At 61.3% G+C, this 13,825-nt stretch overlaps 1 protein-coding gene across 1 annotated transcript in view; it reads right to left on the reverse strand.

Moving 5' to 3' along the window:
* Positions 1 to 2,622: 2,622 nt before the first annotated feature.
* The window catches only part of LOC119955708 (ER membrane protein complex subunit 3-like), a 32,131-nt gene continuing 20,928 nt past the window's right edge, over positions 2,623 to 13,825 (reverse strand). Inside the window, exons 7-8 of the mRNA XM_038782186.1 lie at positions 6,877 to 6,959; positions 2,623 to 2,861 (exon numbers count right to left, since the gene is read on the reverse strand). Coding sequence (XP_038638114.1) covers positions 2,733 to 2,861; positions 6,877 to 6,959 — 212 coding nt within the window. The 3' untranslated portion in view covers positions 2,623 to 2,732. The remainder of the gene's footprint in view (positions 2,862 to 6,876; positions 6,960 to 13,825) is intronic.

Below are 13,825 nucleotides of genomic sequence, written 5' to 3' on the forward strand. Positions count from 1 at the left end.
TCAATGGGGTGTCGAAAAGGTCACTTCAAAGTGGAGCAAGAGATAAGGAAATTGACACAGATATGCTGAAAGCCGACTCCACTAGGTGGATAACATCAAAGGGAACAAATGATATATCCACAGCACAATGGCCGGAGAGAGAGATACAGTCACAGCGACCACCACAGCCGCTTCCAGCTGCAGAAAACAGGTTATTGTTAAACGAAAAGCTGGATCAGACCCAAAACCCACACCGAGCAGATTTCACCTTGGCAGAAACTGAAGTCGGGTTTCCCAAATCTGGCCACATAACCCGTGCATGGTAATTATTTGCTGGATTTAGCGGGTCGGGTTACGTGATAGTGGACGTTGTTTGGGAACAAAGGGGCGTCCCCGGGTTCAGAGAAGGTATGTGATTGGGAACTAAAGTGCTAACCTGATGTCGTACTGTGTGTGTAGAGCCATCAGTGTTCCCGTGTATTGTAGTCCTTCTCACAATCGCTTTTTCTTTTAAGTGAATAAAGAATCTTTATTACGTCGACTGGACTGCTCTCAATACGGTGAAGTCTGTCGACAGAAGCTCCGTCTCTTTCCAAACAGTTCAGTTAAGATTGGGGGGGGGGGGGTGCCGGTGGTGGCTATGGAGTGAGCGGTCGCACAGGCAGCTCTGGCACAGAAGCCTTTTTACCCGTAAGTGGGGTTATTTTGACAGGAAAATGCTGACGGTGTTGAGAAGTTGCCCAGGAGTGGCCTGGCTGCTGATTCTCAGACTCGGCAGAAGGTTAAAGCACTGGCCGAGCAATGATTGGAAAGATGGAGGAGGGGGAAGGGTTGTCGCAGGCTGGGAATACCCCCAGATGGAGCAGTTATGGGGTTTATGAGGGAGGAGGATTCGGCAGCATCGGAAGGAGAAGCAGGAAGATCGGCTGACGGCCATCGACAGAGCGGTAACACCATTGAGAGGGTGGATGGAGAACCTGGAGGCACAAGAGAGGGTGATGTCTGATCACAGTGATCAGGTGGTGGCATTGTAGGTGGCCAAGTCGCCATGGGCAAAGGTAGCAGAGAAGGAGAGCAGGTCTAGAAGGCAGAGCCTGCTCATTGCCAACCTGCCTGAGGGTGTGGAAGGTACGAGTGCCACTAGGTACGTCTCGAGGATGCTGCTGGCGGACGGGGAGGGGGGGGGGGGGGGGGGGTTCGGCAGAGGCCCAGAGCTGGATAGGGAGGCACCGTAGCACTGTGGTGTGACCTTTCAGTCAAAGTTTGGGTTCCCCAAGCTGCCAGGTCTGCCCTATTGGAACGGTTGCTGCTACCGGACATGGGGGAGGGTAGGATGGGGACAGGTGGTGGGGCGGGGGGGGGGGGGGGGGGCTAAGTGGTGAAGATCAAGGAGAAATTGGAGGAGGAGCTGGAGGGGAAGATAAGTTAGGGAGTGTGGAGTCAGGCGATGCGTAGGGTGAATTCAACCTCCTCGTGAGCGAGGTTGAGTTTTATACGGTTTCAGGTGATGCACGTGACTCGGGCGAGGTTGAGTGGGTTCTACCAGGGGTGGCAGACGAGTGTGAGAAGTGTGGGCGGGGACCAGCGAATCGCACGCGTATATTCTGGGGCTGTGGGAAGTTGGAGAGGGTGTTGGGAGGGAGTGTTCGGGACGCTAGCAAAGGTGGCGGGGGGTAGAGGTCGGGCCTGACCCCACAGTGATGATTTCTGGAGTATCGGAAATGCCGGTGTTTATGGAAGGGGAGGGAGGCCGATGCTGGGCCTTCACCTCTCATTGCCGGCGAAGGATTCTGCTGGAAGGGTGATCGGCAATGCCGCCGGGGGTGACAGCCTAGCGAGGGCCCCTGTACGGCTTCCCCCTGCTGGAGGAGATAAAGGTGGAATTGAGGGGCTCAGCGGAGGGCTTTGAGTCAGGGTGGGGACTGTTCGTGGCCATATTTGAGGAATTGTTCGTTGCGTAGAGGGAGGTTCGTAAAGAGGCGGAAAAACGTGTACAGACTATAAAATTGGGAGCTGGGGAGAATGTTCTCAGGTTATTTATGTTTTTCTACTTTTGAACATGTTTGGAATAAAAGAGATCGCAAGTCAGTGATTTGAAGATTTGCCTAAAAGTGGACAGGGAGCGATTTCAATGGCTGACAGTTTAAGCAATAACTTAAGACAGGCAAGAATCTGCAGCTGGTCCCTGAAGGATCTCTCTCTTTCTCAAAATACTTTATAGGAGACATCTCTTCATAGCAAGTATTCCTGAGACTGCAAACACTATTAAAAAGTGGATTGCGACCCGAGATGGGAGCTGCTTGAATGGAGATAAAGATGGTGGTTAAGGGTGATTGTGCCATTGTATCATTAAGCATTGTCCAGCTGGTAATTGAAAGCTATTTGTATTTATAATGTTAAAGTTATTAATACTATGTTAGTAATAACTTGTGTTTTAATATCCCTGGAACGAGGAATCCCTTCTTCACAATCTCACAAAATTAAATTAAATAGTGTGTTTTGCAGTCTCCGCGTAGTGTTAGGGTCTGTTCCGGAATGGTAATAATGTTTTTCCTCCCACTGTACCAAATTGAGAGAAGACACCATGAAGAACAGGGCTCCACGTTACGCTTCTGGATTTCAGGGATACCCTTCTATTTAACCTCAGTTCTCAATATTTTGATGTTTATTAATTTTAAACTCGACTTTAAATTACTTTACAGATTGACAAATACCGACAGGGTGGAGAGCCCCGATATGGTTCCTCCCTGGGGTCAGAACATCGCCAGTCGCTGCTCCCGGTTATAAAACTCCTCCAGATTCAGATCCTTGGCCGTCAATTCATCTTCCACTCCCTCCAGGGCCCAGTGATAGTCAACGATCTCCAGAGCCTCCCATTCTGCCTGAGGAGGGAGAGCAGAGTTAATATCCATACCGACCGAGCTCGGGAATAAACCGGAGGGGGGGGGGGGGAATCCACTCCCAACAGGGGATCCATCCCGGGGGAATCCACTCCCAACAGGGGATCCATCCCGGGGGAATCCACTCCAAACAGGGGATCCATCCCGTGGGAATCCATTCCCAACCGGGGATCCATCCCGGGGGAATCCATTCCCAACCAGGGGGGGTCCATCCCGGGGGAATCCATTCCCAACCAGGGGGGGGTCCATCCCGGGGAATCCACTTCCAACGGGGGAGGGTCCATCCCGAGGGAATCCACTCCCAACAGGGGATCCATCCCGGGGGAATCCACTCCCAACAGGGGGAGGGTCCATCCCGGGGGAATCCACTCCCATCGGGGGGATCCATCCTTGGGGAACCCACTCCCAACAGGGGGTCTATCCCGGGGAATCCACTCCCAACGGGGGGATCCATCCTTGGGGAACCCACTCCCAACAGGGGGTCTATCCCGGGGAATCCACTCCCAACGGGGGGATCCATCCCGGGGGAATCCATTCCCAACCTGGGGGGGGGGTCCATCCCGGGGGAATCCACTCCCAACCCGGGGGGGGGGGGTCCATCCCGGGGGAATCCACTCCCAACAGGGGATCCATCCCGGGGGAATCCATTCACAACCTGGGGGGGGGGGGGGGTCCATCCCGGGGGAATCCACTCCCAACAGGGGATCCATCCCGGGGAATCCACTCCCAATGGGGGATCCATCCCGGAGAATCCACTCCCAACAGGGGATCCATCCCGAGGAATCCACTCCCAACCGGGGGGGGGGGGTCCATCCCGTGGGGATCCACTCACAATGGGGGGATCCATCCTGGGGGAATCCACTCCCAATGGGGGATCCATCCAGGGGGAATCCACTCACAACGGGGAGAGGGTCCATCCCGGGGGAATCCACTCCCATCGGGGGGATCCATCCTTGGGGAACCCACTCCCAACAGGGGGTCTATCCCGGGGAATCCACTCCCAACGGGGGGATCCATCCCGGGGGAATCCACTCCCAACCTGGGGGGGATCCATCCCGGGGGAATCCACTCCCAACGGGGGGATCCATCCCGGGGGAATCCATTCCCAACCTGGGGGGGGGTCCATCCCGGGGGAATCCACTCCCAACCCGGGGGGGGGGGTCCATCCCGGGGGAATCCACTCCCAACAGGGGATCCATCCCGGGGGAATCCATTCACAACCTGGGGGGGGGGGGGTCCATCCCGGGGGAATCCACTCCCAACAGGGGATCCATCCCGGGGAATCCACTCCCAATGGGGGATCCATCCCGGAGAATCCACTCCCAACAGGGGATCCATCCCGAGGAATCCACTCCCAACCGGCGGCGGGGGGGGGGGGGGGGGGGGTCCATCCCGTGGGGATCCACTCACAATGGGGGGATCCATCCTGGGGGAATCCACTCCCAATGGGGGATCCATCCAGGGGGAATCCACTCACAACGGGGAGAGGGTCCATCCCGGGGAAATCCACTCCCATCGGGGGGATCCATCCTTGGGGAACCCACTCCCAACAGGGGGTCTATCCCGGGGAATCCACTCCCAACGGGGGGATCCATCCCGGGGGAATCCACTCCCAACCTGGGGGGGGATCCATCCCGGGGGAATCCACTCCCAACAGGGGATCCATCCTGGGGGAATCCATTCCCAACCTGGGTGGGGGGGTCCATCCCGGGGGAATCCACTCCCAACAGGGGATCCATCCCGGGGGAATCCACTCCCAACCCGGGGGGGGTCCATCTCGGGGGAATCCACTCCCAACAGGGGATCCATACCGGAGGAATCCACTCCCAACAGGGGGTCCATCCGGGGGAATCCACTTCCAACGGGGGAGGGTCCATCCTGGGGGAATCCACTCCCAACAGGGGGTCCATCTCGGGGGAATCCACTCACAACGGGGGGATCCATCCCGGGGAATCCACTCCCAACAGGGGATCCATCCCGGGGAATCCACTCCCAACCGGGGGGATCCATCCCGGGGGAATCCACTCCCAACAGGGGATCCATCCCGGGGGAATCCATTCCCAACCTGGGGGGGGGGGGGGTCCATCCCGGGGGAATCCACTCCCAACAGGGGATCCATCCCGGGGAATCCACTCCCAATGGGGGATCCATCCCGGGGAATCCACTCCCAACAGGGGATCCATCCCGGGGAATCCACTCCCAACCGGGGGGGGGGGGGGTCCATCCCGTGGGGATACACTCACAACGGGGGGATCCATCCTGGGGGAATCCACTCCCAATGGGGGATCCATCCAGGGGGAATCCACTCACAACGGGGGGAGGGTCCATCCCGGGGGAATCCACTCCCATCGGGGGGATCCACCCCGGGGGAATCCACTCCCAACCTGGGTGGGGGGGGATCCATCCCAGGGGAATCCACTCCCAACAGGGGATCCATCCCGGGGGAATCCATTCCCAACCTGGGTGGGGGGGTCCATCCCGGGAGAATCCACTCCCAACAGGGGATCCATCCCGGGGGAATCCACTCCCAACCGGGGGGGGGGGGGGGGGGGGGGGTCCATCTCGGGGGAATCCACTCCCAACAGGGGATCCATACCGGAGGAATCCACTCCCAACAGGGGATCCATCCCGGGGAATCCACTCCCAATCGGGGGGATCCATCCTGGGGGAATCCACTCCCAATGGGGGATCCATCCAGGGGGAATCCACTCACAACGGGGGGATCCATCCTGGGGAATCCACTCCAAACGGGGGATCCATCCAGGGGGAATCCACTCCCAACGGGGGGATCCATCCAGGGGGAATCCACTCACAACGGGGGATCCATCCAGGGGGAATCCACTCCCAACGGGGGGATCCATCCAGGGGGAATCCACTCCCAAAAGGGGATCCACTGCTGAGAGGGAGATCCAAACCGGGGGATCCACCCCACAGTGGGGAGATGCCGGGGAATCCACTTCCTCCAACAGGGAGATCGACCACCGTTAATGTACAGACCAGCCTCTGCCTCTCCCGTCCGCCCTCCCCCCGCCTCCCACTCCCCTATCTCTCACCCCCCCGCCTCCCACTCCCCTATCTCTCACCACCCCCGCCTCCCACTCCCCTATCTCTCACCCCCCCGCCTCCCACTCCCCTATCTCTCACCCCCCCGCCTCCCACTCCCCTATCTCTCACCACCCCCGCCTCCCACTCCCCTATCTCATCCCCCCCCGCCTCCCACTCCCCTATCTCTCACCCCCCCCGCCTCCCACTCCCCTATCTCTCACCCCCCCGCCTCCCACTCCCCTATCTCTCACCCCCCCGCCTCCCACTCCCCTATCTCTCACCCCCCCCGCCTCCCACTCTCCTATCTCTCACCCCCCCTGCCTCCCACTCCCCTATCTCACCCCCCCGCCTCCCACTCCCCTATCTCTCACCCCCCCGCCTCCCACTCCCCTATCTCTCACCCCCCCTGCCTCCCACTCCCCTATCTCTCACCCCCCCGCCTCCCACTCTCCTATCTCTCACCCCCCCTGCCTCCCACTCCCCTATCTCACCCCCCCGCCTCCCACTCCCCTATCTCTCACCCCCCCGCCTCCCACTCCCCTATCTCACCCCCCCGCCTCCCACTCCCCTATCTCTCACCCCCCTGCCTCCCACTCCCCTATCTCTCACCCCCCCCGCCTCCCACTCCCCTATCTCTCACCCCCCTGCCTCCCACTCCCCTATCTCTCACCCCCCCGCCTCCCACTCCCCTATCTCTCACCCCCCGCCTCCCACTCCCCTATCTCTCACCCCCCGCCTCCCACTCCCCTATCTCTCCCCCCCCCCCGCCTCCCACTCCCCTAACTCTCACCCCCCCGCCTCCCACTCCCCTATCTCTCACCCCCCCGCCTCCCACTCCCCTATCTCTCACGCCCCGCCTCCCACTCCCCTATCTCTCACCCCCCCCCGCCTCCCACTCCCCAATCTCTCCCCCCCCCCTCCCCCCTCCCCCCTCAGTCTCCCGGGCACAGACCTTGAAGGCCTTGTTGGTATCTGGTGGCATTGACATGGCCGCACCGGTCAGCTGGTCCTGGAGAATCCGCGACTGATCCGCAGCTGCACAAACAGGAATGCGGAATATCAGGGAGAGAGAGTGGGATCGCCAGGTCCCTGCGGAATATCAGGGAGAGAGAGCGGGATCGCCGGGTCCCTGCGGAATATCAGGGAGAGAGAGTGGGATCGCTGGGTCCCTGCGGAATATCAGGGAGAGAGACTTGGATCGCTGGGTCCCTGCGGAATATCAGGGAGAGAGTGGGAACGCCGGGTCCCTGCGGAATATCAGGGAGAGAGCGGGATCGCCGGGTCCCTGCGGAATATCAGGGAGAGAGCGGGATCGCCGGGTCCCTGCGGAATATCAGGGAGAGAGAGCGGGATCGCCGGGTCCCTGCGGAATATCAGGGAGAGAGCGGGATCGCCGGGTCCCTGCGGAATATCAGGGAGAGAGAGCGGGATCGCCGAATCCCTGCGGAATATCAGGGACAGAGAGCGGGATCGCCGGGTCCCTGCGGAATATCAGGGAGAGAGCGGGATCGCCGGGTCCCTGCGGAATATCAGGGACAGAGTGGGATCGCCGGGACACTGCGGAATATCAGGGAGAGAGAGGGATCGCCGGGTCCCTGCAGAATATCAGGGAGAGAGAGAGGGATCGCCGGGACACTGCGGAATATCAGGGAGAGAGAGCGGGATCGCCGGGACACTGCGGAATATCAGGGAGAGAGCGGGATCGCCGGGTCCCTGCGGAATATCAGGGAGAGAGAGAGGGATCGCCGGGTCCCTGCGGAATATCAGGGAGAGAGAGTGGGATCGCCGGATCCATGCGGAATATCAGGGAGAGAGAGGGATCGCCGGGTCCCTGCGGAATATCAGGGAGAGAGAGAGGGATCGCCGGGTCCCTGCGGAATATCAGGGAGAGAGAGGGATCGCCGGGTCCCTGCGGAATATCAGGGAGAGAGAGCGGGATCGCCGGGTCCCTGCGGAATATCAGGGAGAAAGAGCGGGATCGCCGGGTCCCTGCGGAATATCGGAGAGAGAGCGGGATCGCCGGGTCCCTGCGGAATATCGGAGAGAGAGCGGGATCGCCGGGACACTGCGGAATATCAGGGAGAGAGAGCGGGATCGCCGGGTCCCTGCGGAATATCAGGGAGAGAGAGCGGGATCGCTGGGTCCCTGCGGAATATCAGGGAGAGAGAGCAGGATCGCCGGGTCCCTGCGGAATATCAGGGAGAGAGAGCGGAATCGCCGGGTCCCTGCGGAATATCAGGGAGAGAGAGCGGGATCGCCGGGTCCCTGCGGAATATCAGGGAGAGAGAGCGGGATCGCCGGGTCCCTGCGGAATATCAGGGAGAGAGCAGGATCGCTGGGTCTGCGGAATATCAGGGAGAGAGAGAGGGATCGCCGGGTCCCTGCGGAATATCAGGAGAGAGCGGGATCGCCGGGTCTGTGCGGAATATCAGGGAGAGAGAGCGGGATCGCCGGGTCCCTGTGGAATATCAGGGAGAGAGAGAGGGATCGCCGGGACACTGCGGAATATCAGGGAGAGAGCGGGATCGCGGGGTCCCTGCGGAATATCAGGGAGAGAGAGGGATCGCCGGGTCCCTTCGGAATATCAGGGAGAGAGAGCGGAATCGCCGGGTCCCTGCGGAATATCAGGGAGAGAGACTGGGATCGCCGGGTCTCTGCGGAATATCAGGGAGAGAGAGCGGGATCGCCGGGTCCCTGCGGAATATCAGGGAGAGAGAGCGGGATCGCCGGGTCCCTGCGGAATATCAGGGAGAGAGAGAGGGATCGCCGGGTCCCTGCGGAATATCAGGGAGAGAGAGCGGGATCGCCGGGACACTGCGGAATATCGGATAGAGCGGGATAGCCGGGTCCCTGCGGAATATCAGGGAGAGAGCGGGATCGCCGGGGTCCCTGTGGAATATCAGGGAGAGAGCGGGATCGCCAGGTCCCTGTGGAATATCAGGGAGAGAGAGCGGGATCGCCGGGTCCCTGCTGAATATCAGGGAGAGAGAGCGGGATCGCCGGGTCCCTGCGGAATATCAGGGAGAGAGACTGGGATCGCCGGGTCTCTGCGGAATATCAGGGAGAGAGAGCGGGATCGCCGGGTCCCTGCGGAATATCAGGGAGAGAGAGCGGGATCGCCGGGGTCCCTGCGGAATATCAGGGAGAGAGAGCGGGATCGCCGGGTCCCTGCGGAATATCAGGGAGAGAGAGCGGGATCGCCGGGACACTGCGGAATATCGGATAGAGCGGGATAGCCGGGTCCCTGCGGAATATCAGGGAGAGAGCGGGATCGCCGGGTCCCTGTGGAATATCAGGGAGAGAGCGGGATCGCCAGGTCCCTGTGGAATATCAGGGAGAGACAGCGGGATCGCCGGGTCCCTGCTGAATATCAGGGAGAGAGAGCGGGATCGCCGGGTCCCTGCGGAATATCAGGGAGAGAGAGCGGGATCGCCGGGTCCCTGCGGAATATCAGGGAGAGAGAGCGGGATCGCCGGGACACTGCGGAATATCAGGGAGAGAGCGGGATCGCCGGGTCCCTGCGGAATATCAGGGAGAGAGAGAGGGATCGCCGGGTCCCTGCGGAATATCAGGGAGAGAGAGTGGGATCGCCGGATCCATGCGGAATATCAGGGAGAGAGAGGGATCGCCGGGTCCCTGCGGAATATCAGGGAGAGAGAGAGGGATCGCCGGGTCCCTGCGGAATATCAGGGAGAGAGAGGGATCGCCGGGTCCCTGCGGAATATCAGGGAGAAAGAGCGGGATCGCCGGGTCCCTGCGGAATATCGGAGAGAGAGCGGGATTGCCGGGTCCCTGCGGAATATCGGAGAGAGAGCGGGATCGCCGGACACTGCGGAATATCAGGGAGAGAGAGCGGGATCGCCGGGTCCCTGCGGAATATCAGGGAGAGAGAGCGGGATCGCTGGGTCCCTGCGGAATATCAGGGAGAGAGAGCAGGATCGCCGGGTCCCTGCGGAATATCAGGGAGAGAGAGCGGGATCGCCGGGTCCCTGCGGAATATCAGGGAGAGAGAGCGGGATCGCCGGGTCCCTGCGGAATATCAGGGAGAGAGAGCGGGATCGCCGGGTCCCTGCGGAATATCAGGGAGAGAGCAGGATCGCTGGGTCTGCGGAATATCAGGGAGAGAGAGAGGGATCGCCGGGTCCCTGCGGAATATCAGGAGAGAGCGGGATCGCCGGGACACTGCGGAATATCGGATAGAGCGGGATAGCCGGGTCCCTGCGGAATATCAGGGAGAGAGCGGGATCGCCGGGTCCCTGTGGAATATCAGGGAGAGAGCGGGATCGCCAGGTCCCTGTGGAATATCAGGGAGAGAGAGCGGGATCGCCGGGTCCCTGCTGAATATCAGGGAGAGAGAGCGGGATCGCCGGGTCCCTGCGGAATATCAGGGAGAGAGAGCGGGATCGCCGGGTCCCTGCGGAATATCAGGGAGAGAGAGCGGGATCGCCGGGTCCCTGCGGAATATCAGGGAGAGAGCGGGATCGCCGGGTCCCTGCGGAATATCGGATAGAGCGGGATCGTCGGGTCCCTGCGGAATATCAGGGAGAGAGAGTGGGATCGCCGGGTCCCTGCGGAATATCAGGGAGAGAGAGAGGGATCGCCGGGTCCCTGCGGAATATCAGGGAGAGAGAGCGGGATCGCCGGGTCCCTGCGGAATATCAGGGAGAGAGAGCGGGATCGCCGGGTCCCTGCGGAATATCAGGGAGAGAGAGCGGGATCGCCGGGACACTGCGGAATATCAGGGAGAGAGAGCGGGATCGCCGCGTCCCTGCGAAATATCAGGGAGAGAGAGCGGGATCGCCGGGTCCCTGCGGAATATCAGGGAGAGAGAGCGGGATCGCCGGTTCCCTGCGGAATATCAGGGAGAGAGCGGGATCGCCGGGTCCCTGCGGAATATCAGGGAGAGAGAGCGGGATCGCCGGGTCCCTGCGGAATATCAGGGAGAGAGAGCGGGAATGCCGGGTCCCTGCGGAATATCAGGGAGAGAGAGTGGGATCGCCGGGTCCCTGCGGAATATCAGGGAGAGAGAGCGGGAATGCCGGGTCCCTGCGCAATATCAGGGAGAGAGAGAGGGATCGCCGGGTCCCTGCAGAATATCAGGGAGAGAGCGGGATCGCTGGGTCCCTGCGGAATATCAGGGAGAGAGAGTGGGATCGCCGGGTCCCTGCGGAATATCAGGGAGAGAGAGTGGGATCGCCGGGACACTGCGGAATATCGGAGAGAGAGCGGGATCACCGGGTCCCTGCGGAATATCAGGGAGAGAGCGGGATCGCCGGGACACTGCGGAATATCAGGGAGAGAGCGGGATCGCCGGGTCCCTGTGGAATATCAGGGAGAGAGCGGGATCGCCAGGTCCCTGTGGAATATCAGGGAGAGAGAGCGGGATCGCCGGGTCCCTGCGGAATATCAGGGAGAGAGAGCGGGATCGCCGGGTCCCTGCGGAATATCAGGGAGAGAGAGCGGGATCGCCGGGTCCCTGCGGAATATCAGGGAGAGAGAGCGGGATCGCCGGGTCCCTGCGGAATATCAGGGAGAGAGCGGGATCGCCGGGTCCCTGCGGAATATCGGATAGAGCGGGATCGCCGGGTCCCTGCGGAATATCAGGGAGAGAGAGTGGGATCGCCGGGTCCCTGCGGAATATCAGGGAGAGAGAGAAGGATCGCCGGGTCCCTGCGGAATATCAGGGAGAGAGAGCGGGATCGCCGGGTCCCTGCGGAATATCAGGGAGAGAGAGCGGGATCGCCGGGTCCCTGCGGAATATCAGGGAGAGAGAGCGGGATCGCCGGGACACTGCGTAATATCAGGGAGAGAGAGCGGGATCGCCGGGTCCCTGCGGAATATCAGGGAGAGAGAGCGGGATCGCCGGGTCCCTGCGGAATATCAGGGAGAGAGCGGGATCGCCGGGTCCCTGCGGAATATCAGGGAGAGAGAGAGTGATCGCCGAATCCCTGCGGAATATCAGGGACAGAGAGCGGGATCGCCGGGTCCCTGCGGAATATCAGGGAGAGAGAGTGGGATCGCCGGGTCCCTGCGGAATATCAGGGAGAGAGAGCGGGAATGCCGGGTCCCTGCGCAATATCAGGGAGAGAGTGGGATCGCCGGGTCCCTGCAGAATATCAGGGAGAGAGAGCGGGATCGCCGGGTCCCTGCGGAATATCAGGGAGAGAGAGTGGGATCGCCGGGTCCCTGCGGAATATCAGGGAGAGAGAGAGGGATCGCCGGGTCCCTGCAGAATATCAGGGAGAGAGCGGGATCGCTGGGTCCCTGCGGAATATCAGGGAGAGAGAGTGGGATCGCCGGGTCCCTGCGGAATATCAGGGAGAGAGAGTGGGATCGCCGGGACACTGCGGAATATCGGAGAGAGAGCGGGATCACCGGGTCCCTGCGGAATATCAGGGAGAGAGAGCGGGATCGCCGGGTCCCTGCGGAATATCAGGGAGAGAGCGGGATCGCCGGGACACTGCGGAATATCAGGGACAGAGCGGGATCGCCGGGTCCCTGCGGAATATCAGGGAGAGAGAGCGGGATCGCCGGGTCCCTGCGGAATATCAGGGAGAGAGAGCGGGATCGCCGGGTCCCTGCGGAATATCAGGGAGAGAGAGCGGGACCGCCGGGTCCCTGCGGAATATCAGGGAGAGAGAGAGGGATCGCCGGGTCTCTGCGGAATATCAGGGAGAGAGAGAGGGATCGCCGGGTCTCTGCGGAATATCAGGGAGAGAGAGCGTGATCGCCGGGTCCCTGCGGAATATCAGGGAGAGAGAGCGAGATCGCCGGGTCCCTGCGGAATATCAGGGAGAGAGCGGGATCGCCGGGTCCCTGCGGAATATCAGGGAGAGAGAGCGGGATCGCCGGGTCCCTGCGGAATATCAGGGAGAGAGAGCGGGATCGCCGGGTCCTTGCGGAATATCAGGGAGAGAGAGCGGGATCGCCGGGTCCCTGCGGAATATCAGGGAGAGAGCGGGATCGCCGGGACACTGCGGAATATCAGGGAGAGAGAGTGGGATCGCCGGGTCCCTGCGGAATATCAGGGAGAGAGAGCTGGATCGCCGGGTCCCTGCTGAATATCAGGGAGAGAGCGGGATCGCCGGGTCCCTGCGGAATATCAGGGAGAGAGAGCGGGATTGCCGGGTCCCTGCGGAATATCAGGGAGAGAGCGGGATCGCCGGGTCCCTGCGGAATATCAGGGAGAGAGAGCGGGATCGCCGGGTCCCTGCGGAATATCAGGGAGAGAGAGCGGGATCGCCGGTTCCCTGCGGAATATCAGGGAGAGAGAGCGGGATCGCTGGGTGCCTGCGGGATATCAGGGAGAGAGAGAGGGATCGCCGGGTCCCTGCGGAATATCGGAGAGAGCGGGATCACTGTGTCCCTGCGGAATATCAGGGAGAGAGAGGGATCGCCAGTCCCTGCGGAATATCAGGGAGAGAGAGCGGGATCGCCGGGTCCCTGCGGAATATCAGGGAGAGAGAGCGGGATCACTGTGTCCCTGCGGAATATCAGGGAGAGAGAGCGGGATCGCCGGGTCCCTGGGGAATATCAGGGAGAGAGAGCGGGATCGCCGGGTCCCTGCGGAATATCAGGGAGAGAGCGGGATCGCCGGGACACTGCGGAATATCAGGGAGAGAGAGCGGGATCACTGTGTCCCTGCGGAATATCAGGGAGAGAGAGCGGGATCGCTGGGTCCCTGCGGAATATCAGGGAGAGAGCGGGATCGCCGTGTCCCTGCGGAATATCAGGGAGAGAGCGGGATCGCCGTGTCCCTGCGGAATATCAGGGAGAGAGAGCGGGATCGCCGGGACACTGCGGAATATCAGGGAGAGAGAGCGGGATCGCCGGGTCCCTGCGGAATATCAGAGAGAGAGCGGGATCGCCGGGTCCCTGCGGAATATCGGATAGAGCGGGAT

This window comes from Scyliorhinus canicula, chromosome 21, assembly GCF_902713615.1.
Source record: "Scyliorhinus canicula chromosome 21, sScyCan1.1, whole genome shotgun sequence".
In the NCBI taxonomy this organism is placed as follows: Eukaryota; Metazoa; Chordata; class Chondrichthyes; order Carcharhiniformes; family Scyliorhinidae; genus Scyliorhinus; species Scyliorhinus canicula.